General features: G+C 43.6%; 1 protein-coding gene and 1 pseudogene across 3 annotated transcripts; one reads left to right on the top strand and one right to left on the bottom strand.

The window, feature by feature from the left end:
- Positions 1-1,935: 1,935 nt before the first annotated feature.
- PTGR1 (prostaglandin reductase 1) lies at positions 1,936-26,566 on the top strand. 3 transcript variants are annotated; one of them, XM_047699078.1, is made up of 10 exons: positions 1,936-2,096; positions 3,980-4,095; positions 5,699-5,744; positions 6,511-6,567; positions 12,386-12,553; positions 14,306-14,423; positions 15,123-15,278; positions 17,882-17,990; positions 22,116-22,234; positions 26,316-26,566. In XM_047699078.1, the coding sequence occupies exons 2-10, from the start codon at positions 3,990-3,992 to the stop codon at positions 26,424-26,426; spliced, it is 990 nt and encodes a 329-aa protein (XP_047555034.1). In that variant the 5' UTR covers positions 1,936-2,096; positions 3,980-3,989; the 3' UTR covers positions 26,427-26,566. The 3 variants fall into 3 exon arrangements, with proteins under 3 accessions (XP_047555034.1, XP_047555035.1, XP_047555036.1); XM_047699079.1 differs by lacking the exon at positions 1,936-2,096 and adding an exon at positions 2,827-3,006; XM_047699080.1 differs by lacking the exon at positions 1,936-2,096 and adding an exon at positions 3,069-3,265.
- LOC125083120 (rRNA-processing protein FCF1 homolog) lies at positions 7,154-8,561 on the bottom strand (annotated as a pseudogene).

Here is a 26,566-nt window from a genome sequence, read left to right as displayed (position 1 = left end):
CTCTCTCATCCTGGTTTCCCCTCTTAGTCCCTCTTCCCATCCTCCTATCCATTTGGCTAGTGTCTGATACAATTACTTCTTTAAAAAATTTTATTTATTTGAGAGAGAGAGAGAGAGCATGAGCAGAGGGAAAAAAGAAGCAGGCTCCTTGCTGAGCAGGGAGACCAATCCCAGGGACTGGGATTCATGACCTGAGCCAAAGGCAGATGCTTAACCAACTGAGTCATCCACACAGAGCTTTAGAGAGGTAACTGAAGTTAAATAAGGTCATAAATGGGTGCGCTCTAATCTGCGATTGTATTTGGAGACAGGACCTTCAAAAAGATGACGAAATTCAATGGAGACTGTTAGGTGGGGCTTAAAGAAGAGAGATACACCAAGCATGTGCATGCGCAGAGAAAAACCCTGTGAGAACACAAGAAGAAGGTGGCCATTAGCAAGCCAAGAAGCATGGGCTCAGGAGAAGCCAAACTGGCCAATCCTTTGATCTGGACATCCAGCTTCCATAACTGTAAGAAACTTAAATTTCTGTTGTTTAAGCTATCCAACCAATAGTAATTTGTTATGCAGCTATAACAACCAATAGACATTCTCAGAGACACCCAGATTTCTTTCAGCTCTTCTGTTGAAAGCTTTTTTTCTTTTTTAAAGATTTTATTTATTTATTTGACAGACAGAGATCACATGTAGGCAGCGAGGCAGGCAGAGAGAGAAGGGGAGGCAGGCTCCCTGCTGAGCAGAGAGCCCGATGTGGGGCTCGATCCCAGGACCCTAGAATCAGGGCCTGAGCAGAAGGCAGAAGCTTAACCCACTGAGCCACCCAGGTGCCCCCTCTGTTGAAAGCTTTTCAAGTCACCAAACAAACCAACTTTCCTGCAAAGCTGATAATACTGCACACCTAACATCTGATTATCACTAAATTTTATGTTACTATTTTATGTTGAAAGCTGAGAAGTCTTTCTCTTGGAGTTCTGAATCTTTGACTCAGTGCCTTGTTAACTGAAAGCCTAGCAAAGAGAAGAGAGGAATCCGACCCCTGATGACATTGACTAGTTTAGGTAACCCAGGCCCAAGCTTTTCAGTCTTTAATTGGCCCCTGATTTGGTTTAGAGACATTTCAACCAACGAAAGGTGGAGGAGTCTTGCTAGGAATTTTGTGACATGGATATTTTTCTTTCCTTTAGGTCCGTAGAGCTACTGCAGCCACTGTGTCACTCTGAGGGAAGCAAGCCTTTCTGATGCCCAGAAAGCAGTGTAATAAGGATAAAATATGCCAGATCTTGATTCAGACCAGACCTGAAGCCCATCCTACTTCCAGTCACATGAACCAGTAAATCTCTCTTATTTTTTAAGCCAATATGAGTCTGATGTAACGTGCAAACCACCCCCCCCAAAATAACCCCAAACAAAAAACCCATTCTAAATGATACAGGTAGGTGCAAGGGTACAAATCTGAATAAAGCCAGATCTCATCCTTTGAGGGGCTTAAATTCATTTGCACTGATCAAATTGGCAAAAAGTGAATACAACAATAATACCAGTTTTGATGTTAGCTTTAGGTAACAGAAACTCACCAACATTGATGGTAGGAATGTAAACTGCTATTTTTGGAAAACAATCTGATAATACATTAGGTTTATTAGTCCCTGGCTGGATCAGAACTTAGTGGGAAGTCTGCTTGAGATTCTCTCTCTCCCTCTCTCTGCCCTTCCCCGCTTCTCTCTCTCTCTTTCTAATAAATAAATAAATAAAAAGTAAAAAAACTCTGCCCTCTGCTCAGGGATCCTGCATTTGTCTCCTTCCTGCCTGAGCGGGGAAGGCTGCGGCTGGTTCTCCTGCACACCAGCTTTGCACCCAGTTCCCAGTTAGGAACTGTTGTAAGTACAGTTCCATCTGGGCAGGGCTCCGATGGAGACCTTTGCTATTGGAAGCACACCCCTACATACACACACACGCGTGCACAAACTTGCAGGAGCAGCTCCGCCCTTGGGGGAAGCCCCACCTTCTCCCAGACTGCCTTAAATTCAATCGGTGGGCGCTCTGCTGCACAACCCCAACCACATTCTCTGTCTGGGTAGTGGAACCTGCGGACTTGGGTAAGTAAACATCTCCGCCCCGCTCTTTTTTTCCTGCTGAGTTCCTAGAATTCATGGAATATCATGGAACGTTTGCGCGTTGTTCTCCCTCTCTTGCTTAATAACTTCTGAGTCTTGCACTACGAGGAAAGGGAAAGCCAGATGTCCCGATCGATGCCCGCGGGCCCCTCCTTGTTCTTGGAGGGTTTGGAGACAAGCTGGAACGAAGCGCACCGCCTGTCTCCATTTGGGTGCCTGGCAAAGCTGCCTTAGCCAGGGCGGCGGCTGGCCAAGAAACTTGAGGGACTGCAAAACTGGGACCATTGTGGAAGGAGATGAAAGAAAGGGGTCGGAATTTGGTTAGTGGAGACGGGCGTGTGCGGGAAAGGAGGTGGGAGCCAAGGGCGAGTGTGCCTGAGGGCACTGCACCCGGACACCCTCCTTTGGTGGGTGGGACTGTCCCTGAACTTCGTCTGCCTCTGAGGCCACATCCTTTCGAGGGGGGCGGAGGACGACTTCTGAACTTGCAGCGAGGTCAGAATTCGCACATGGCTGCCTTTTTGGGAAAAGAGACCTTTAGAAGAACGGGGCTGCGGATTCACTGCCGGGAAGGCTCCCTTTGCAAAGCAAAAGGATCCAGGGCGCTGCAGTTACCCGCGCCCAACATGCATATTCATGAGGGGGGCTGGGCAAAAGAAAGTTCAGTGTGGAACTGGGGCAAAGGTCGTCCGAAATCCAGGGAGTCCAGGTCCTGACTGACTGAAGTCTTGACGGCATCATCAGCCCTCTGATCCAGTTCGCCCGGAGTTTGCGCGCTCAGACAGCCCATGTTCTTCAGCCCACGTGAGATCAGTCTTTGCTTTTGAAACAGCGCTGGGAGTTTTGCCATCGATACGCTGCGTCCGATTTGGTTGGGCTAATTTCCCGCCAGGTGAAGACCATTCGTTTGTGCGTTGCCTCAGTTTCCATAAAACCCGAAACTACTGAGGTTCTTGCAGTCCCTTGGAACGCGAACACGCAAGCGGGATCGGTAGGGCGCGGATCGCAGAAAGAGCTGACGGCCAGAAATGACTTCTCCTGCGGCCGGAAAGCTCCGCCTCAGTTTTCTTTGTTCCGGGGACCCCTAACTCTTCCCTGCTTGCTCTGCGGCGGGACCGCGGAAATAGCGACCGCAGACCCGTCCGCTAGAGGTAGGCACACACGTGGGGAAGGGGCGGCTCCCGGGGGACACGGGGGAGATCCGTCCAAGCAACACGTCCCGATCCCAAAGCTCTAGGGCCGCCTGAATCATCTCTCTCCGGTTTCCTGTGGAGGCGAGCGTAGACCCCGGATTTCCTATTTGGTGGCAGAGTCACCTCGCCCCGGAGCGGAGCGGAGCGGCAGCGCCACGCCGTGGCGTCCGGAGGCTGAGACTGGTGGCCTTGGTGGTGTCTCCCTCTGAACGACGCGGGCCCACTTCCGTTCGCTTCTGGCGTTTGACGCTCTTTCTCAGGATTCGCTGTCTGTGAGGCGAGGAGCGGCGTGTTTGCCCGCCGCGGAGCTGTCCAGTGCCCTAAGGCAACCCCAGCGGTGGCTGGGAAGAATGTGTCACTTTTAACAGTTTGCCCCTGTCTTGGAGATTTCTGAGGAAGCCTCGGTTTCCTCATTCGTGCTCTCTCCACTGGCAGTGATAATAATGCCTTCTGAAAGGGAATTTATGGGGGTAAAATGAGATGATGCGTCCGAAGTGCTCAGCACAGTAACAGAAATGTAGTAAATACTTAATAAATGTGGTTGGCGTTAAATGGTACTGGAGAGAAGCAGGCGATGAATGGATCCTGCTGCCGGGCTTCAGGGCAGGGGCTGGGAAGTCATAAGAATCCAGTCACGTCCTGGTAGTCGGCTGTGTGTTGACTGTGTTCCAGAAACTTCAGGATGGTTCGTGCTAAGAGCTGGACCCTGAAGAAGCACTTTGAAGGCAGCCCTACTCACAGCAACTTCGAGTTAAAGACAGTTGAACTCCCATCCTTAAAAAATGGAGGTAAGTCACACATTTGAGCTGGAAAAGACTCTATCAGTGAGCCTTTGCTGCATAATAAAGTACCTCGACATTTAGTGACATCAGACGACATGTATTGGCTCACAATTCTGTGGGTTGGCAATTTGGGCTGGGTTAAGTTGGTGGTAACTCTGTAGGTTTCATCTGGGCTAACCGTTTAACCGAGGATGGACCTCACTCATTTGTCTGGTGGTTAGCAAGCTTTCTGCAGATGTGTGTGCCTGAGGCCTCTGGGTGGCCTTTCTAGCAGACTGGCTTCTAGCCGGCTGTAAGCTCTGTCTTCTCAGTGGTCCCACTGATCTAGAGCACCCGGTGTTAGCAAGTACATTTCAAGCCTCTACTTATATCATGTTTGCTGCTATGCAAAGCAAGTCACATAGCCACGTCCAAATTCAAAGAGTGAATTTTTTTTTAAGACTTTATTTATTTATTTGTCAGAAAGAGAGAGAGAGAGAGCACAGGCCGACAGAGTGGCAAGGAGAGGCAGAGGGAGAAGCAGGCTCCCTGCAAGGAGCCCGATGTGGGACTCGATCCCACGACGCTGGGATCATGACCTGAGCCGAAGGCAGACACTTAAAACCGACTGAGCCACCCAGGTGTCCCGAGACATAGACTTCTTGATGGGAGGACGGCAAGGAGGTCCCACACAGCGATGGGACATCTTTGTGACAATTTTGCAATCTGCCACAGAGACTTTCTCAAGGTTTTCTGTCTGAAGCCTTGATGTCATGTGGGAGGAGGATCCCTCTGATTTCTTTCATAATTGAAATGGTACATTGTTTGTGACTTCAACGAACGCTAGGGAGGATTTCCTCTCTGTCCTGGTAAGCCTGGTGATGGCGTAAGGAAGTGGGGTAAGTAGAGCCTAACAGCCATGTGCAGAGCTCAGATTATCCTGTGCACAGACAGGAGGGAAAAACTCTCATCCTTCACTGAGGAGTCTCCCATCCCGTTGGGGGAAGTGGAAGGACAAGGCAACCCCCTAAAGAAATCTAGGGGAGAGAAACAGTAGCACATAGCATGTTTGGAGATTAATTTAGTAGAGCAGACAATAAGGGGTATTTACAGGCGGGTAGGCAGGCTTGGAGAAAGGGGCATGCAATTAAATAGCATGGTCAAGTTCAGTCCCATCTAAGTTGGGATAGATACCCAGGACCCAGATTCAAAATTCCAGAGAATGTGTGCATGAGGGTCACTCCAGCAAAATCTATACTCTTTAGTCCTAACAGGGGCTGTCAGTGAAACATTATGGGAGACGGGAACATAGTGATTATAAATGTGGCCCTGACCAAGTTCCTTAATCTAAGCCTAAATGAAATGGAAACAGTAATAGTTGGAAATATCATATGAAATAATCCATGTAAAGCATGGAGTGAGTTCTGAGAAAATCACATGATGATGATGGTGATGGTGAGGTTGATGATGGTTTGGGCTGGACCCCACTTGTCTCTTCAATAGCAAGCACACAAGGGCAACCGTGAAGCAGAAAGACGATCTTATTTAGAATGTTTACGTAGAATGCCAAAGTCAACGAAGGCATCAAGCATTGAGTTTCTAATTGCCTGTGGAATGCTTTATTTTATAGAGGTCCTGCTGGAAGCTTTGTTCCTTACTGTGGATCCTTATATGAGGTATGATTTTCCTCCTAAAAAGTTACGTGTTGTGCTTTGGACCCTGTTTTGAAATAGTCCATCTTTTAAAATATCCAACTGATTGTCATTCCCCCTGTTGTCCCAGTATAATATCAGTGATAAGATTCATGGATGCTCATCTTTGCCAGCAAAGGTTTGAGAAGTTTGATGAGAGATTCCCTTGGCCCCTCTCTTTGACCACCATTTCCTTTCTTAATATCCACAATTTGCCTCTCACTGTTCCCGAAAAAGTAAAAGACTAAAGAAACCCAAATCCAATTTGTCCATTTCACTACTGACAACTAATTTGGGTAGAGGAAGATGGTAAGACTAAAATAAGCTTTTTTGCCTTCTATTTAACTGTATTCTTTTAATTTAATCAAATATGTGTACCTAGTAAACAACTCAGGGAAGGGAGGGAATAAAAGCATTTATGCGGCACTAACTTCTCAGTAATTTTGCTTATTGGTATATAATGTAGTCATCATTCTTTAAAACAATTGTTTTCAGAGCTGATCAATAGAGATTCAAATCTAAGGTTAAAAAAAAAAATGTTTCCAGATGTTAACTAACATCCCTTTTTGAGTGGTTAGTAGGATTCTGTGACGATTCCAATTTGTAAGCCTTTCCAATCAATTCTCCTGCAATACCAACCAATTCCCCTGCCAAAATCAAGAGTCAGAAATGCAGCCCACTGAGCCACCCAGGTGCCCTTTCCCAAGAAGTCTTTATGTATTAAAAATGTTTTTTTTTTTTTTTTTTCCAGAGTGGCATCCAAAAAATTGAAGGAGGGTGATGTGATGATGGGGCAGCAAGTGGCCAGGTATTTCTTTGTGTCTCCATGTCTGAGAAATATGTCTCTCCTTTACCTCCTTCTGGGTCTGCTTCTGTCTATCATCCCTATAATTTCTTGAGCCCATGTGATTCACTCACTGATCTTGGAAGCAGCTTGGGAAACCTTGCCCCTTTCCTGACTAATTGGGATGAAGGAAAGCCTGTGAAATTACCATCGCTACTTAAAAATTACTTAAAAAATTATAATTGTCCAACTTACAATTATTGCAAAAATTCGAGTAAATCAAAAATTAGTATCATGGAAACCGGAAGATCCCTCACCAGCTGAAACTTAGAAGAGACTGTTGTTAATGTATTATTATTTCAAGAATTGTTTAGTACACCAACTAGTATTTATAATTTTTCTTAAATAATGAGATTATATACCCTTCAATAAATTGCTTTTTCTCACTTAATATGTTATGGATATCTTTTTGATAATATGTAAATATTCTACCGACCTTTTAATGGCTGCAATTTTTTTAAAATCAATCTTTTTTTTCCTCCCAAAGATTTTATTTATTTGAGAGAGACAGAGCACACATGGAGCGGGGAGGCACAGAGGGAGAAGCAAACTCCCCACTGAGCAGGGAGCCTGACACAGGGTTCAAACCCAGGACTCCAGAATCACAACCTGAACTGAACTTAGACGCTCAACCAACTGAGCCACCCAGGCATCCCTTAATGGCTGCAAATTCATCCCATTGTTATCTGCTGTGTAACTAATCTGCTCCTGGTAGCAACTGTTTCCAGTTTTTTCTATCACAAATAGTTCTACAAGGAACATGTATGCCTCTTTATGTGTATGTCTGTGTATTCTCTGCCTACTTGGATGAATATTGCTTCACATTAAATTCCCAGAAGTATAAATTATAGGTCAAAGGAGATGCATATTTATTTATTTATTTATTATTTTAGAGAGAGAGAGAGAGCACAGGTTTGGGAAGGGGCAGAGGAAGAGGGAGAAAGTCTTAAGAAGACTCCATGCTGAGCACAGAGCCCAGTGCAGGGTTCAATCTCAGCACCCTGAGATCATGATTTGAGCCTAAACCCCATCAGATGCTTAACCAACCTTGCCACCAAGATGCCTGAGAGATGCCCTTTTTTTTTTTGAATGTGCAATCATCTAATTTATAAAAAGATGCTACAATATTTAAAATGATAGAAAATATCGATTTCAAAATGACATCAAAAAGTGAGTGTATTTAACCATACTCAGCTCGTAACAGAGCAAATGGGTAAGAAGAGTAATTCATGCTATAGCATATTGTTAATACGAACTGGCAACAGAAAAAGTTGGTAAAGGAAGGCAGAAGAATTCCATCTTTTAAGAATTAGAACCAAAGGGCTCCATTATTTTCTAGCATCTGTTCAGTGTTGTACCTATGTTAGAAATGTACATGATGGGAACTCCAGGGATCTTCTGGATCCTTCCTTTAAGGTCCTGGTCAACTGTAGCCACAATATAACACTTGTGCTCAGTTCCTCTCTGTACTAAGCAGGCATCTGCCTAGATTCCTTTGTGTGTGCATGGTAACCATTCAAATCTTGGATCCTTGGCAGTCCTTAGAAGTACTTAATACTTTTGCCCTAGTTTCTCAGTTTCATCCATTACACAGTCAGTTATACAAGGGATACACTTAGCATACAGACCATCATTGATTGTACTAAGTCAAGTTTGACTTTAATGGAAAAGTTGATGAAGTTGGTATCAACCAGGATGTGGTATGGTAGGCCCAGCTGGGTGTTATCCTGGAAAAATAAGCAGAAGAATTTGGGGGGACTTGGGATCTTTCTTTTCAGGTTTTAATCTAACCTTCTCCTTAAGCCTCTGATCTCAGAGACTAAGCATTTCCTTCATGGTCTCGTGCTTTCTTGATTTCTTTTGCTTCCCCATGTTCACACCTTACTCTTGTTTCTTCTGGAATCACCAACCTGAAAGAAACACATTTTTTTAAAAATTTTTTTAAAAGATTTTTTTAAAAGATTTTATCTACTTATTTGACACACAGAGAGAGATCACAAGTAGGCAAAGAGACAGGCAGAGAGAAAGGGGGAAACAGGCTCCCTGCTGAGCAGAAAGCGGGGCTCGATCCCAGGACCCTGAGACCATGACCCGAGCCGAAGGCAGAAGCTTAACCCTCTGAGCCACCCAGGCACCCCGAGAAACACATTTTTAATTTGAAGTTTTGACGTCAAATTGCTCTTTGAAAAGATTGTATGAATATCCACTCCCTCCAATAGCATATTAAAAGAACTTGTTTCCTCATACCTATATGCCTATTGCTTATCATCTTGGCAATCTGAGGTGAAGTCACATGGATGTTTCCGTTTAACTTCCATTTCTTTCATTATTAGGAATGTTGACTTTTTTGGTAATTTATCAGTTTTCTTCTGTGAATATCTTTATGTCCTTTCCTTTATTCCTTTAGGTCTTTTCATCTCTTACAGTGATTCGTGAGATCTTCTTACATGTTAGGAATATTAGTGTTGCAAATATTTAGGTCTTTATTTTTATCTTTCTCCCATGTCCAATCATAGTTTAAAATTTTTATGTGGGGGCACCTGGGTGGCCCAGTTGGTGGAGTGTCTGACTCTTGGAGCATCTTACGCTTGGTTTTGGTATAGGCTGTGATCTGAGGATCGTGGGATTGAGCCCCCCCACCCCCAATATGGCTCTGCCCTCAGCAGGAAATCTGCTCGAGAGAATATTTTTTTTTTTAAGATTTTATTTTTTTATTTAGTTGACAGAGAGAGATCACAAATAGGCAGAGAGGCAGGCAGAGAGAGAGGGGGAAGCAGGCTCCCCACTGAGCAGAGAGCCCAACTCGGGGCTCCATCCCAGGAGCCCGGGATCATGACCTGAGCCGAAGGCAGAGGCTTTAACCCACTGAGCCACCCAGGCGCCCCTGCTCGAGAGAATATGAAGCAGGCTTTGCACCCAGGATGGAGCCCAATATGGGGTTTGATCTCACAAACCTAAGGTGAAATAAAGAGTCAGATGCTTCACAGACCGAGCCACCCAGGTGCCCCTAAATTTATTTGTTTTTAAAGGATTCTTACTAGCATAAGTATAAGTCATATATACTAATGTAGTGTTGGGAAAGAAAAACTGGGTTGCAAAACAAAGTGATTTCAATTATGTAAATCATATAATATACATTTAAAAATGCATTTATTTGGTTTTTTAAAATCCAGTATAATTAACATACAGTATTATTCATTTCAGATATACAATATAGTGATTCAAAAATTTTATACATTATTCAGTGCTCATTACAATAACTGTACTCTTGGAGCTCCTGAGTGGCTCAGTCAGTTAAGTGTTTGCCTTTGATTCAGGTCATGATCCCAGGGTCCTAGGATCAAGCCCTGCATCTGGCTCCTTACTCAGCAGGAAGCCTGCTTCTCCCTCTGCCTCTGCCTGCAGCTGCTCCTGCTTGAGCTCTCTCTCTCTCTGTCAAGTGAATAAATAAAATCTTTAAAAAAAATTAAGTGTACTCTTAATCCCCCATCACCTATTTCACCCATCCCCCCAGGGCCCACCTTCGCTCTTGCAACCTCCAGTTTGTTGACTTCATTTAAGAGTCTATTTTTTTTGTTTGTCTGTCTCCTTTTTTCTTTGTTCATTTGTTTTGTTTCTTAAATTCAACATATGAGGGCACCTGGGTGGCTCAGTCAGTTAAGCATCTGCTTTTGGCTTAGGTCACAAGCCCAGGGTTCTGGGATTGAACCCCACATTGGGCTCTCTGCTTAGCAGGGAGTCTGCTTCTCCTTCTCCCTCTGCTCCTGCTCTCTCTTGCACACATGCTCTCTCTCTAATAAATAAATTAAAAATCTTTAAAAAAAAATTCCACATATGAGTAAGATCATATGTTATGTGTCTTTCTCTGACTGACTTCTTTCACTTTGCACTATGCCCTCTGAATCCATCCATGTTGTTGCAGATGGCAAGACTTCACTCTTTCTGATGGCTGAGTAATATTCCATTGTGGAATGGAATATTCCATTGTGTATGTATGTATGTATGTGTGTGTGTGTTGTTAATGTATTATTATTAAAAAATTGTTTAGTACACCAACTAGTATTTATAATTTTTCTTAAATAATGGGATTATATACCCTTCAATAAATTGCTTTTTCTCACTTAATATATACACACACACACACACACATATATAAACCACATCTTCTTAATCCATTCTTCTATAGGTGGACACTTAGGTTGCTTCCATAGTTTGGCTATTGTAAATAATACAGGTTAACATTGGAGTGCATATATCTTTTTGAATTCAGGGGTAAACATGAGAGTGCATGTATCTTTTTGAATTAGTGTTTTCATATTCTTGGGGCAAATACCCAGTAGTGGAATTACTGGATCATATGTTAGTTCTATTTTTAATTTTTTTTTTTTAAAGATTTTTTATTTATTTATTTGACAGAGAGAGATCACAAGTAGGCAGAGAGGCAGGCAGAGAGAGAGAGGAGGAAGCACGCTCCCCACTGAGCAGAGAGCCCAATGTGGGGCTCGATCCCAGGACCCTGAGATCATGACCTGAGCCAAAGACAGAGGCTTAACCCACTGAGCCACCCAGGTGCCCCCTATTTTTAATTTTTTGAGAACGCTCCATAACTTTGTCCGCAGTGGCTGCACCAGTTTGCATTCTCATAATATACATTTCAAAATATATCATTAAGATTGCCGTAACACACCCCAGAATATTAGCAGTTATCTTTGTATTGTGGGATTAGAACCGATATATTTTTTAAATTTTTTATTTTTTATAAACATATATTTTTATCCAGGGGTACAGGTCTGTGAATTGTCAGGTTTACACACTTCACAGCACTCACCATAGCACATACCCTCCCCAATGTCCATAACCCCACCCCCTCTTCCAACCCCCCACCCCCAGCAACCTTCAGTTTGTTTTGTGAGATTAAGAGTCACTTATGGTTTGTCTCCCTCCCAATCCCATCTTGTTTCTATTACTCTTCTCCTACCCCCTTAATCCTCCATGTTGCATCTCCTCTCCCTCATATCAGGGAGATCATATGATAGTTGTCTTTCTCCGATTGACTTATTTCGCTAAGCATGATACCCTCTATAGAACCGATATTTTTATTTCATATATCAAATTTTCTTAAAATAAGTGTGTTACATAGCTTCATGATCGCAGGGGCGGGGGGAGACAGTAAAAAATGGTAACGGTGGGAGAAGGTGGGAGAAAGAGAGTCCGCAGATGAGACTAAAAAGAAGCAGCTTAGAGGGGAGGCAAAATTCCCAGTGAAGTCAGTATTATGGAAACCAATGAGGAAGAGTCTGGGTAGCCCAGAGTGTTGAAGACAGTAGAAGGGTAAAATCAGATAATGAATGAGGAGTGTCCACTGGATTTTGCAATCAGAAGTTGTTGTGACCCTAGTGGAGTAGCAGGGCTGAAAGGCTGCGCTGGAGAGGACAGTGCTATAGTTTCGGGAAAGAGGAGGGGCTAGGGATGGAGGGCGGCCCCTGAAGAACAGAAGAGGCTGGTGTCCAGGGCACCTTGAGCCCGAGGACACATGCCTCTTAGAGAGAAGTGGGTGAGGACTGGGACAGATGTGGAACCAGTTCAGAGAGTTCCTCTCTAATGGCCCATATTTTCTCTCAAGGAGGCAGAGGAACCAGCGGCGAGGAATTACGATGGAGAGATGTGGTGGGATATTTAATCATGGATTATTAACTTTAGTGCCCTTTTAGGAAACCACCCATGCAGCATTCCAACTCCCTTGAAAAAGGTTTCCCATGTCGTAATGTGCTTTATCTTGCAGAGTTGTGGAAAGTAAAAACTCAGCCTTCCCAGCAGGCGCTCTGGTAGTGGCTCGTTCAGGCTGGACGACGCACTCTATTTCTGATGGGAAAGATCTGGAAAAGCTACCCGCAGAGTGGCCGGACACCATCCCAGTGTCTTTGGCTCTGGGAACAGTGGGCATGACAGGGTGAGTTTCATGGGTTTATTTCATTTGTTTAAAAACATGACATTCTGGTTTTCTAAAATAGTTTGTTCAGAATGTGGTCAGCACATAGGGTGTCTTGTGGCTCCCCAGGCTCCAGAGATTTAACATTCCCCCAGCGTTTGTGTTGCTTCCTTCATTCGACCTCTGTTCTCTGCTAAGCTGGAGATGTTCGTGTGTTTTGCTCTCCAATCTGTTATTGATTGAAATCCCCCTTAGACCAAAGTGTGCCTTTAATTTTCCCTCTAAGATTCCTTTTCTGTTGACTTCATCTTACCTCTTTTCCATTTTTAGAAGGGTGTGATGTTTGGGAAAGGCCTTGTGTATCTCAGGTCAATATGTCTAACTGAGAGCTGATTTTAGAATTTTCTAGAATGGAAATTGGGATGGGAGGGGTACTGATTGTCATGGGTAGAACGACATAATCAGAAAATGCACCTTCTGCTTTGCATTTGAGGTTACGCTAACTTGTCCAGCACACTCTGGCTTCAGCGTTCATTGGGACGGTGGTTCTGTTGATTCATAAGAATCACCTGGTCGTATAAAATCCAGGTGTTCATGTTCCAGCATCTCTGAATCAGTGGGTCTGAGGTGGGGCTTGGGAATCCAAATTTTTCATAAAACTCCAGTTGATTCTGAGGCTGGTGGTACTCCATCTGACTTTCAAAAAACACTGAACACTGTGGGAATATTAGCTTTTGGGGCCTCAGAAAAAGTGCAGATTTCTGTGCCTTTCACTGCCTCACCTTCAATTTCCAACCCTAATGGGTCCCCAGATATATTCAGAGGCAGACGTATAATCTCTGTTTTGTATGGAAATAACTTTACATGAATTTGTCTGAAATTTTGCAAGCGGCTTAGCAATCACCATAGTGGATACAGATTTCATTGGCTCAGACTCAGGGGTGCAAAAACATAATAAATTCAGTGATTGTTCACATTGTTCAGGTTTAAAACTCAGGATTTCCTTTTTTTCCTATCCCTAAGGTTGATGCAAAGCTCCAAGGGCTAACACAGATTCTGTGTCAGGAGAAGGGAGACAACAACTTCTTGAACTTGATCTGTCTTAGTCTTACACCAGTCTCCTTTTCCCACTGAGTCCTCTGCCACATCGCCTTCCAGGCTGGCCATCCAAGGTAGTGGATTCTTCACCCAGTATTTGTCAGTACTGTCTGAGCTGCATTTCTGTAGACCCCGTAGTTCTTTCTTTGCAAGCTAACTTTGACATCCCCTTTGGGATGAGATGGGGAAATGGCACAAGTTCTTCCATCCCACTTAGGAGCCATGGAAAACTCCCGGGGTCTCTCCAGGACCCCCTTGTGCCTAGACACTGCATACCATTCTGTCTGTCCTGTTGATGACATGGAGGCTTTGCTCATGAAGTTCGCCCTCTCCCTAGGACACACATGTTCTAGGACACACTGTTCTAGGAGCCCTCGAGTGGATCTTCTCTTGCTTCTGAGACTTGACCTAGGGATTGACAGGTGCAGCCCCTTTACATCCAAGTCTCCATTTCTTCTCTAGTTCCCATCATCTTTATTCCTAAGGAGGAGATGGACCATTAGTGGTCAGTAATATTCATTTCCTGTGGGTTTTTTTGTTGTTGTTGTTTTTGTTTTTTGTCTTTTACTTGGACCCACAGCACTGGGCTGTCAAGAAGGCCTTCAGGATGTATCTGAATGAGTTATAAGGGAAAGCAACAAATCTATCCACATATCTTTAATTTCCTTCCCTCAGGCTAACAGCCTACTTTGGTCTACTTGACATCTGTGGTGTGAAGGGTGGAGAAACAGTGATGGTTAATGCAGCGGCAGGAGCGGTGGGCTCTGTGGTGGGGCAGATAGCTAAGCTCAAGGTAAGTGGCTTCTTCAAGTGCCAAACATTTACTCAACACCCACGTGTGCAATGAGAACACAATAGTGAACAGAGTAGACCTTCCCCAGTCTCACAGAATTCAGTGGAGTGGGTCTTGTTTAGAAGTTGAAGATACATTCAGAATATGAGAGATTTCTGAAGAGCTACTCTCTGTACCAATACAGTCTCTAGTCTCATCCTGAAAGTGCTTTTCAGAATGTTCTCTAGTTCCTCTATGATTAGACAGGATCTAATCCAATGCTTTAGCCCAAATCAAAGAACAAGGGGGCAGTCACTGGGAGGGCTGACAAAGGGCCTGAGAGTCCCAGAACTGAGCCCAGATTATAGTCTAAAGGACCACTGTACCAAAAGATAGCATGCAAGTAACTGCAAGAGAAGACCAAAAATAAAGAAACAAGAGAGTCAAATATAAAGGTTGTCAAGCCAGCAACTTAAAACGAGCATAACCACAGAAACTGGAATCTACTGATTGGTCAGAGGCAATCAGAAGTTACAAGTTGGGTTGTAGGCTGATTCAAGGACTAATTTCACCTATAGACCTATTGGCCCATATGGTCATCTTCATATATAAGGCTCAGCACTTAGGGTGTTATTGGGGAACCTGACTGTACTAGCTAGGAGGGGGATTAGTCCATGCTTTTGACTTATAAATGGTTTCCATTTTTCCCTCCCCATTTAGGGCTGTAAAGTTGTTGGAGCAGCAGGGTCTGATGAAAAGATTGCCTACCTTAAAAAGCTTGGATATGATGTTGCCTTTAACTACAAAACAGTAGAGTCTTTAGAAGAAACTTTGAAAAAAGCCTCTCCTGATGGTTATGATTGTTACTTTGATAACGTGAGTACAAATTGGACTTAATATCTTATTTACTAACAAACTACTATACAAAAAAATATGCTTTTAGAGTTTCCACCTAAAATATATAAAGAGAGTACATATGCCTTTAAAAGAACAGGTGTATTGAGATAATAATTTACCCATTTTTAAGCTTTGAACCTAGTGGGTTTTTTATTTTTTTATTTTTTTATTTTTTTTTTGAACCTAGTGGTTTTTAGTACATTCACAGAATTGTACGATCATCACCACAATCAGTTTTAGAACATTTCATTATCCCAGAACGATGATGCTATACTCATCACAGTCACTCCCCATTGGCCCCCAAAAGTGGTCTTTTGTGACTAGCTTCTTATGCTATACTTTAGCATGTTTTCAAGTTTTATCCATGTTGTAATGTGTCTCAGGGCTTCATTCCTTTTTTTTTTTTATGACCACATAATATTCCATTGCCTGGATATACTGTATTTTATTTATCCATCCATCAATTGATGAGCAGCTGAGTAATTTTTACTTTTTGGCTATTATGCTTAATGTTGCTATGAACATTCCTGATCAAGTTTTTGTGTGGATATATGTTTTCATTTTTCTTGGGTATATACCTATACATGGAATTATTGGGTCATGTGGCACCTCCATATTTAACATTTTGAGGAACTGATAAGCAATTTTGCAAAATGGCTGCACTATTTTACATTCCCGCCAGCAGTGTATGAGGGTTCCAGTTGATGAGGGTTCCTCATCAACACTTACTATCTATGATTTTTATTATGGCTATCCTTGTGGGTTTGAAGTAGAATTTCACTGTGGTTTTGATTTTCACTTCCCTAATTGCTAATGATACTGGATGGCTTTTCATGTGCTTATTGTCCATTTGTATATCTTTGGAGATATTGGAGATATTTGGAGAGATTCAGATCTCTTGCCCATTTTTCAATTGGGTTGTTCAATTGAGTTTTAAGAGTTCTTCATAAAAGCTCTGATAAGTCCCTTATCAGACATAGTCAATTCTCAATATTCCTGGTAGTTATATTCTATCAAGCACCACAAACCCTGAACCATTGCTTCTAGGGGAAGTATGTACATTTATGTACATATTTCAACTTGATTATCATCTTAAATACTAAAAACAGTTCTTCCTTACAAGCTTCTATTTTCTTTATTTTTCTTTTCCTTTTTAAAAAGATTTTATTTATTTGACAGAGATGGGGAGAGAGGAAACACAAGCAGGGGGAGTGAGAGAGGGAGAAGCAGGCTTCCCGCTGAGCAGGGAGCCCAATGCTGGGCTCAATCCCCGGACTCTGGGATCATGACCTAAGCCGAAAGCAGATGCTTAACGACTGAGCCACCCAGGTGCCCCTTTCTTTATTTTTCAAAAGAGAAAAGGAGGTTCAGAAGTGGTAAGAAGCTTACCCGAGGCTGCCCCACAAGTTCATCCCATATTTGGGATTCACACTCCATCTAACCAGCCCCAGAGCTGGAGCTTTTTTATCCACTCTGCACTTCCTTCCTTCTTTTCCTTCCCCAGTAATCTCTGGGAGAGCTGACAAAAGAAGACAGAGCCTTGGCCCTTGTTGACCTTGCCTGGGAACTTTGTGTCTCTTCCGTGGCTCTAGGCTTGTCTCCAGATGATTAGGCAAGCTCTGTGAGTGTTGATTTCCGGGTTATAAATAAATGTTAGCAAGTAATCCCATTCTCAAATACGGAATATACTAATAAGGAGGATTGGCTCTGGTTTGCAATTCTTTTCTCCAACTCATATGTTCTATGAGTTGTTTTTCACTTTCTTTTTTTGCTTTTCTTTCACTTTCTTGATGGTGTCCTTTGAAACACAAAAGTTTTAAATTTTGATGAAGGCCGATTTATTTCTCCTTTTGTTGGTTGGGTGTTTGGTGTCATATCTAAAAAGGCCTTGCCTTATCCAAGGTCACAAAGATTTACTCCTATTTTTTTTTCTTTTTTTCTAAGAGTTTTATGGTGTTAGCCCTTATATTTGGGTCCATGATACATTTTAAGTTAATTTTTGTGTATTGTGTAGGAAGGGGTCTGATTTCATTCTTTTCCATATCCAGTTCTTCTACACCATGTGTTGAAAAGACTGTTTTTTCCTCCTATTACATTGTTTTGGCCCTCTTGTCAAAAATCAATGAACCATAAAGTAAGGGTTTATTTCTGGACTCTCAAGTTAGTGCTGTTGATCTATATGTCTGTGCCCACACTGTCTTGCTTGGTACAGCTTTGTAGTAAGTTTTGAAATTGGAAAGTGTGAGTCCTCCAGGTTTGTCCTTGATGTGGCTTTTGAGTATTTTTTCCATGCTCTTCAATAGGGGCGATGAGATTACTGAACTGATCAAAGAACTCCAAATGAATAATAAAATAATAAAATAAAACATATAAGTTATATATGGTATGTTCCTACAAATAGAAATGCCCAGCCTCTCCTGTCTTTTATTAACTGCAATTTTCTGCACTGCTGTGCTAACTCAATCAGGTTTTTTTTTTTTAATTCTAGAATAAATTTTGTGAAATGATGGATGTGACTTCTCCTGAGTCTTCTAGTGTTTAGATTATTTAACATGGGTTTTGTTTTCATCCTGTCTGTGTAGGTAGGTGGAGAGTTTTCAAACATTGTTATTCCCCAGATGAAGAAATTTGGAAGAGTTGCTATATGTGGGGCCATCTCTACATACAATAGTACTCGCCCGCTTCCTCCAGGTAATGAGCTCGTGCACGTGATCACAGAGGTAGAAAGACGGGACAAGGAGAAGATTCACGGATGTGCTATAGGCTAGTGACTATCAAAATGTTAAAAAGCCTTCCTGATATTCTTGATGAAATAGTGTTTATTAAACTAAAACTATGTAATTTCATATATTTGTACTAAATAGCTTGTATCATATTTTGATATCGAGAAACAACAGAATCTAAAAATATAGAAGCATGTTGATAATTTTTAAAAGTTTTAGTTTTTTACCTATTGTTTTGGGCAAAGTTGTAAAAAGGAAACCATGATTTGGTTTAGAAACAGAACACCTTGGTCTGGCTTGTGCAGTGTAAGGGTTCTGTAGGATACTTGAGACGTTGCTGGGGAGGTATGGGATTGGGGGGAGGATGACTTGACGGGTGAAGGGAACAATGAGCTTTCATTTCCTTCCGATGGTAGTGGTGGTGGTTCCTAGAGCAGCAGGACACACTGGCTCCCCCAAACTGACCATTTCCAATGAGAGGGAAAGGAGTGTGCATTTCCCCTCTGTTCCTGGATTGTCCTTGTTTTGTTTCTGCTGTGCCTCTGTCCCCCACTTCTCCACTCTCCTATGCAGACACCGCCCCCTCCCCTCCATACCACAGAGATCCAAAAGCAGTATCAACTAGAGAACTGTATTCCTTAAGTCCTGCTTCTCTGAGAGACATGATACAGGCCTCTTACTCCGTGGGTGGGGAGATGAATGACAAGAGGACCAGAGGCTTTTTTTTTTTTTTAAAGATTTTATTTATTCACTTGATAGAGATTATAAGTAGGCAGAGAGGCAGGCAGAGAGAGAGAAGGGGAAGCAGGCTCCCCGCTGAGCAGAGAGCCCAATGCGGGGCTCCATCCCAGGACCCTGAGATCATGACCTGAGCCGAAGGCAGAGGCTTAACCCACTGAGCCAACCAGGTGCCCCGACCAGACGCTTTTTAAATCCTATCAGCAAGAGACTAAAAGACAGGTCTTCTGAACTCCTCATACAGAGTCCTTCTCTACTACAATTCTTTTTTATTTTTTGAGATTCTTTTGTTTTGTTTTGTTTTTTAAACTTTATTTTAGAGAGAGAGGGAGCCAGTGCAGGGGAGAAGAGGCTGAGGGAGAGAATCTCAAGCAGACCCCAGGCTAACATGGGGCCTGATCCCACAACACTGAGATCAAGACCTGAGTGGAAACCAAGAGTCAGTCACTCAATAGACTGAGCCATGCAGGCGTCCCTCAAGACTGCCACAGCTCTGTGCTGTTCGTGAGATTACAGATTTATCTGTAGTCCAAAAAAAGGAGAAAAAAGAGCAAAAAGGAATCTTGGAGAGTGTCATTGGGATCTGGGAGGATAGCCATAAATAAATTGGGTGTTCATTCCATGATGGGTTTCGCTTATGGGAATGAAACCCTAGAGCTAGTCAACAACCCCACAACCACATTGAGACAAGTGAGCGAGACTGGAAGGGGCTGAGAAAGGACAGCTTGTAGATTCCCTCTTGGTTGTGAAAAATCAAAGACACTACCTTCTCTAAGACTCCAGGTACATTTGGCAGTCTTATTGTCAGGGACTTTTCCCCCTGTATTTTCCTAACGGATGCTAAGCTAGAATCATGGGAAATCTTCTGCCTGCCCATTGAGCAAAGCTCCAGGATGCATTTTCTTGACCGTAGTCCAATTAGGTACAGCCAAATATTTTGGGTCCAGTAACTTGATCTAGTCTTTTTAGCAATTAGGGTTTGGAAGTTCAGCTGCTCAGATAGGTCTTTGAGACATCAGCTGGCCTTGTCCATCCATTTTAGACGAGATTCTGCCCTGCCTCTGATCTCCAGAAATTCTGACATATTTCACTGTTAGGATAGCTCAGGGGTAATTAATTATTTCCCGGCTTTAATGCCACATTAAAGTGCCACATTCTTTTTTTTTTTTCTTTGATGGGTTTTAACTATATTTTGTTTTATTTTTTTAAGATTTTATTTATTTCAGAGACAGAGCATGAGTTGGCGGGGAGGAAGCAGAGGGAGAGGGAGAGGCAGACTCCCGCTGAGCAGGGAGCCCATCATGGGGCTCAGTCCCAGAACCCTGAGATCATGACCTGAGCTAAAGGCAGATAGTCAACTGAGTCATCCAGGTGCCTCAACTTTTTTTTAATTTAAATTCAATTAATTAACATATGGTGTATTATTAGTTTCTGTGATTCATCAGTTGTATATAATATCCAGGGCTCATTCCATCAAGTGCCCCCCTTTAATGCACATCACCCAGTTACCTCATCCCGCCACCCCTCCCCTGCAGCAACCTTCAGTTTGTCTCTTATGGTTTGTCTCTTATGGTTTGTCTCCCTCTCTGATTTCATCTTGTTTTATTTTTCCCTCTGTGCCTCTGTGTTAAAATGCCGTATTCTTATTGATCCCAATAAAGAAACCGTATTCCCATCAGGTGGATAAGCCCAGAAATAGTATTTCATCCCCTTCCAAGATGAGGAAATAAGGATTCCAATCCCTAACCTAAAAAGAAATATGGTTGCTGTGGGTCTTCTGAAGAAGCCCTCTTTGTGCCAGAGGAACCTAGCGTCTGGACGTGCCACTCTCCTGTGTCACCCTCATGTCTCACTCATCTTGCAACAGTTTCTTTTGATTTAGGAAAAAGCCCCATTTTTCTTACTGCTCCTGTGACTTTCTTCAAAGTACTGAGTGGGAACCTTCAGCTTGAGTGATGCCAGTCACCAAGGACGTCACAAAAAAATTCTGCCAGTCACCTTGGCTCTTCTTCCTGGGCATTTTCACCTGACTTCCTGGAACTTTTCACACTACGCTCAGGGGTCATTCCCTCGGTTTCCGGTCCCTTCAGATCCTTGGGAAAACAAGCCAGACAACAACACAACCTTTTTTCTCACACACAGAAGTGTACTACCTTCTTAATAGGCTGCCCGGTAGCCTAGGGCTTTTTCTAGGCTGGTGGTTCTCAAAGTGTGGGCCCAGGATCAACAGCATCATCCTCTCCTAAGAACTACAGAAATATAGATTCTTGGGATCCACTCCATATCCACAATCAGAAATTGGGGGAGCAGCCAGAGTCCTCTTTCCACGAGCTCTCCGTGTGATTCTCATACACACCAAATTGCGAGACTGCTGTTTGGGCCGACTCTTGGTATCCCAAAATGATGAGGCCCAGGACAGGTAGAATCACTGAGCCTCTTGATCTGTTCTCTCTTGGTTCTCTCAATAGCTTTTTTATATCTGCCTTGAGAAGAGAACAAGAGACAGGGCTATGCCATAGAATGAGTGCGGTAAGTCATAAAGAAAAGAACATGTGAAGTATCGGGACTATCAGGGTATTTATGCCTGAGTAGCACAGAAATATTTCCATAGGTTACCTTCAGGACCTCTTTCTTTTCCATAGAACTGTTCGGGACATTTTTGGTGGGTCTTGCCCCTAGCAGGTGAAGGCTGAACATCTGCTGGCTGCCTGGCCTGTGTAAGGGCTCTGAGTGTGTGTCAGTCCGATTGCTGTGTGACAAATTATCTCAAGTTTAGTGGCTAGCAACAACACAGATTTATTGTCTTATAGTTCTGGGGATCAAAAGTCTACAATGGGTCAGTAGGGCTGAATTCTTTCTGAAGGCTCAACTGGCTGTTAACTTGCCTTTTCCAGCTTCTAGAGGCTGCTGCATTCCCTGGCTCGTGGTCCCTTCCTCCATCCACAAAGCCCACAGCACAGAGTCTCCCAGTATCTCTCCCTCTCTCTCTTACTCACTCTGATCTGTGTTTCCAGCATTGCACATTTTTTCCTGCTTCTGACTTTTCTGCCTCCCTTACAGGGACCCTCGTGATTATAATGGGCCCACTGAGTAATACCCAATAATCTCTTCAGCTAAAGGCTCTTAACCTGATCATACCGGCACAGTCCCTTTTGCCACGCAAGGCAAGAAATTCACAGCCATCTTTGGGGACTGTGATTCTGCCTGCCTCAGAGGCCAGGTTGATTTATGGAGAGCCCCATGGATCAGAAACGAGTGGAGAAATCTAGAACAGTGACGTGACTTGTACTGCTTGTGTTTTTGCCACGGCCACCTCCCTGGACCCTGTCACCTAAATTTGTCCTCCCATTCACAGGCCCACCCCCAGAGAACATAATCTATCAGGAGCTCCGCATGGAAGGGTTCATCGTCACCCGCTGGCAAGGAGAGATCCGCCAGAAGGCTCTAAAAGACTTGCTGCAGTGGGTCATGGAGGTAACTGTCCCCCCCATTGCACACAAGAGCCCATTTCCTCTCCACACTATAGGTTTCACCTCCACAGCGAATACAGGTGCATCTCCCTGGTCCCCCTTTTAGAATAAAATCCCAAAGAGAGTTGTTTACACTCACTGTCCACAGTTCCTCTCTGTCCATTCTTTCTTAAACCCACATATCAGGCTTGTACCCTCTTGCCATTCTACCAGATTGCCTTTGTCAAGGCTGACGATGTCCTCATGCTGTGAACTGCAAGGGACAGTGGTTCACATCCTGTGGCTGTGGCGAGCATTTGACAGAGGTGATCACGCTCTCCTCAGTACACTTTCTTCCCTGGGCTCTCGGTTTTCCTCGAAGATTTGTCCTTCTCCTCTGCCAGCTCCTTTCCTGCTCTACAAATGAATAACAGAGTGTCCCAAGGGATGGGACTGGGTTCACTGAGCTTCTTTTCTTCTCTACCCACAGTCTACCTATCCCTTACGTAGCTCAGCCTGGCTCTTGGCCTTAAATATCCTCCAGATGCTGACGGCTCCTGAACGTCTGTCTCCAGCCTGGGGCTCTGCCCCGGACTCTTGGCCGCTCAGCAGCAGCTGCACGCGTATGAGTAATACACATCTTTGACTCAACACGTCAAGAACTAAATATGTCTTGATCTTTCCTGCCAGACCCATTCCATATACAGATCTCACCATGTCAGTTACAGCAATTCTATCCTCCTAGTTGCTCAATCTAAAAACCTTGAAATCATCTCTTTGATTCCTTTCTTTCTCTCCTACCCACACCTCCTCTGTCAGCAAATTCTGGTGGCTCAATCTTCAAGATACCCGCAGAATCTGGCCAGCTGTTCCACCTCCGCTACTTCCACCCATGTCCAGGCCGTCATCCGTTCTAGCCTGGGTGTTGCAGGAGCCTCTGGGTGATCTCCTGACTTTATGTCCCAACAGACAATTCCCAACACAGCTGCCAGAGTGACCTTTTATTTTATTTTATTTTTTTTTAAGATTTTATTTATTTATTTGACAGAGAGAGATCACAAGCAGACGGAGAGGCAGGCAGAGAGAGAGAGAGAGGGAAGCAGGCTCCCCGCTGAGCAGAGAGCCCGATGCGGGCCTCGATCCCAGGACCCTGAGATCATGACCTGAGCCGAAGGCAGCGGCTTAACCCACTGAGCCACCCAGGCGCCCCAGAGTGACTTTTTTTTTTTTTTTTTTTTTTAAAGATTTTATTTATTTACTTGACAGACAGAGATCACAAGCAGACAGAGAGGAAGGCAGAGAGAGAGAGAGAGGGAAGCAGGCCTCCCGCTGAGCAGAGAGCCCGACGTGGGACTCGATCCCAGGACCCCGAGATCATGACCCGAGCCGAAGGCAGCGGCCCAACCCACTGAGCCACCCAGGCGCCCCCCAGAGTGACCTTTTAAAGCACAAATCAAACCATGTCATTTTTCAGCTCAGATCTCTGCAAAACTCCCCATTTCATATAGAATAAAACCTACAAGGCTATACATGATCTGACCTTCATTACCTCTGCAATTTTATTTCTTAGCGCTCACCCCCTTGCTCACTCTGCCCAATCCCTCCCCACCTCCCTCTGTCCCTCTGTAACTGCTTCCTTAATTCGCTTGTTCCCTTTAGGACTTTGTTAAAAACTACCTGCTGAATGAGGCAACTTTTAAAATGGCCCTATTTTAAATTGCAATCCCCCCTCATTTTAAAAAATTTATTTATTTTGGGGGAGAGAGCATGCATGTGAGTGTGTGTGCTTGCAAGCCAGGGTGGGTGGGGGGAGGACAAGCAGATTGTACACTCAGCACAGAATCCACTGAGGGGCTCGATCCCATGACCCTGAGATCACAACCTTGAGATCATGACCTGAGCAGAAACCAAGAGTCTGTTGCTTAACCGACGGAGCCACACAGGCGTGCCTGCAATCCCCCTTCATTCTTGAGCCTCCTTATCTTGCTTTTACCCATAGCAATGATCACCTTTTAACATAATGTATTCTATAATTCACGCATATTTGTCGCCCGTCTCCCTGTGGTGAGAATGTAACCTCCACAAAGGCGGTAACATTCGTGCATTGTCGAATACATCCGGAGATGTATATAATCGTGCCGTGGTCTTCCAGGCTCCCGGTTGGTGTCTTCTTAGGGCCACGGCCTCAGATCCACAGGAGAAGCCTATCCCCTTGTCCCGTGCTGTGATACTGTCCCACCGTACACCACATGGTTATTCAGAACACTGCATAGCAACCAAGGGCCATCATTTTAGTGTTAGAGGGGAAGCGGTATCACACTTCTAAGCTCCTGGCTTGATCATCATTTCCCAATCCAGAGCAAAAGATTGCTCTTCTGGCAGCCACGGAGCTTGGTGCGTTTCCCAGTCCAGCACTTGGAGTGCTGAGCTGGGCTCTTTCCAGGAAGCTGAGAAGAGCTGAATGATTTTTAAGTTCCCAGTGTGGAGCCTCTTTGTCCCTGTTGGTGAAATCTGATCTATCCCTCCCTCAGTCACAGCTGATGATACGAAGCCACTGTGCTGGGGTCCTGCATGCCTCCTTCTGACAGAGTGGACCTAATGACAGTTTTGTTTTCAGTAACTAGTAAATTGGCCTAATTTCTCTCTTATTTTTTTTTCCTCATCACTTCCCCTTCTGAAAAATACACTTTTCTTTTAGAATCGTTTTCAATTTACAGAAAAATCACAAAGTTAGGGGGTCCCTGGGTGTCTCAGTTGTTAAGTGGCTGCCTTTGGCTCATGTCATGATCTCAGGGTCCTGGGATCAAGCCCCAAATTGGGCTCCCTGCTCAGTGGGGAATCTGCTTCTCCCTCTGCCTCATCCCCTGCTTGTGCTCGCTCTCTCTCTCTATATATCTCTCACTGTGTCTCTGTCAAATAAATAAATAAAATCTTAAAAAAAGAAAAAAAGAAAAATCACAAAGTTAGTACAAAGAGTTTCCATAGGCTCTGTATGCTGTACCTTTTTTTTTTTTTTTTTTTGACAGACAGAGATCACAGGTAGGCAGAGAGAGGGGAGGAAACAGGCTCCCCGCTGAGCAGAGAGCCGGATGCGGGGCTCGATCCCAGGACTCTGGGATCACGACCTGAGCCGAAGGCAGAGGCTTAACCCACTGAGCCACCCAGGCGCCCCCCTGTATGCTGTACCTTAATTTACCATATTATTAACACTTTTATATTAGTATTCATCCTCTACTTTGAACTTTTAAACTTTGGGTTACAGCTTTTAACCCCTTTCCAGGTTCTTTGCCTCTTTAAGAACAGGAAAAAGCTGGGGCTCTCTAGTCAAGGGTTCAAATCCCAGCTCCCATACATATTAGTCGCACGACCACCAGGCAAACAGTCCCTCCGTAAATCCATACCGGGTGCTGAGCCATCACTGGAATATATTAGGAAAGTAAGTGATGTCAGTATATTAGGAAAGTAAGTAAGTAAGTAACTCCGGTCTCCACATAAGGCCCCTTTAAAAAAAAACCTTGAAAATGTAAATTAATTCCACTTAGTAGACTGCCTTGTAGTAGAATGAAAAATAAATCCTCACTAAATGAACCCTTCCCTCCCACACTCCTAAAGGAATATTCAACATATATTGAAAGAATCTGGGCTGGATGTGAGGGCAGACTATTACACTACCATGGTATTTACATTTGCCGAACAGGCTCAGCCTCTTCAGGAATCAAAGAGGCAATGACGCTACATCATGAAGCAACCGGAAGGATTAAAGCAGATAATATCCTGCAAGGGGGCCCCTTTTTCCATCTTCTTCCATCTCCTCTGAGATCATGACCTTATTAAACTTTCCCATATAATTTACTTAGAAATTGCTTGTTCACTTCCTGTGACACTTCTCCTATTATTATGCTGTGATCTAATACCTATTATCAAAGTTTTATTTGTACTTTGTGGATCATGCCCCAAGATCGATTATAAGTTCATGGGGGGACAGAGCCTCCATCTTAGATTTCCAGGTTTCCCATAGTGTACCTGACTAATTTGCTGCTATGATGAGAAGAGTATCATTTAGAATATGAAATTAATCTGTTATATTTGTTGTTGTTCTGATACAGGGTAAAATCCAATACCACGAATACATCACTGAAGGATTTGAAAACATGCCAGCTGCATTTATGGGAATGCTGAAAGGAGATAATTTGGGAAAAACAATAGTGAAAGCATGAACAAAATGACACATGGAATCTAGCATTTGGATGATTAATTTCTTTTTAACCATTTAGTAAAAATGTGTATTACCTTCATTATCTAAGAAACAGTCATTGTGATGAGTTTGATCTACCTGATAAAACACATTTAACTGGTA

This window comes from Lutra lutra, chromosome 13 (genome assembly GCF_902655055.1).
Source record: "Lutra lutra chromosome 13, mLutLut1.2, whole genome shotgun sequence".
NCBI classification, from domain to species: domain Eukaryota; kingdom Metazoa; phylum Chordata; class Mammalia; order Carnivora; family Mustelidae; genus Lutra; species Lutra lutra.
The sequence above is the reverse complement of the archived record's forward strand: the minus strand, read 5'-3'. Positions and strand labels throughout refer to the sequence as shown.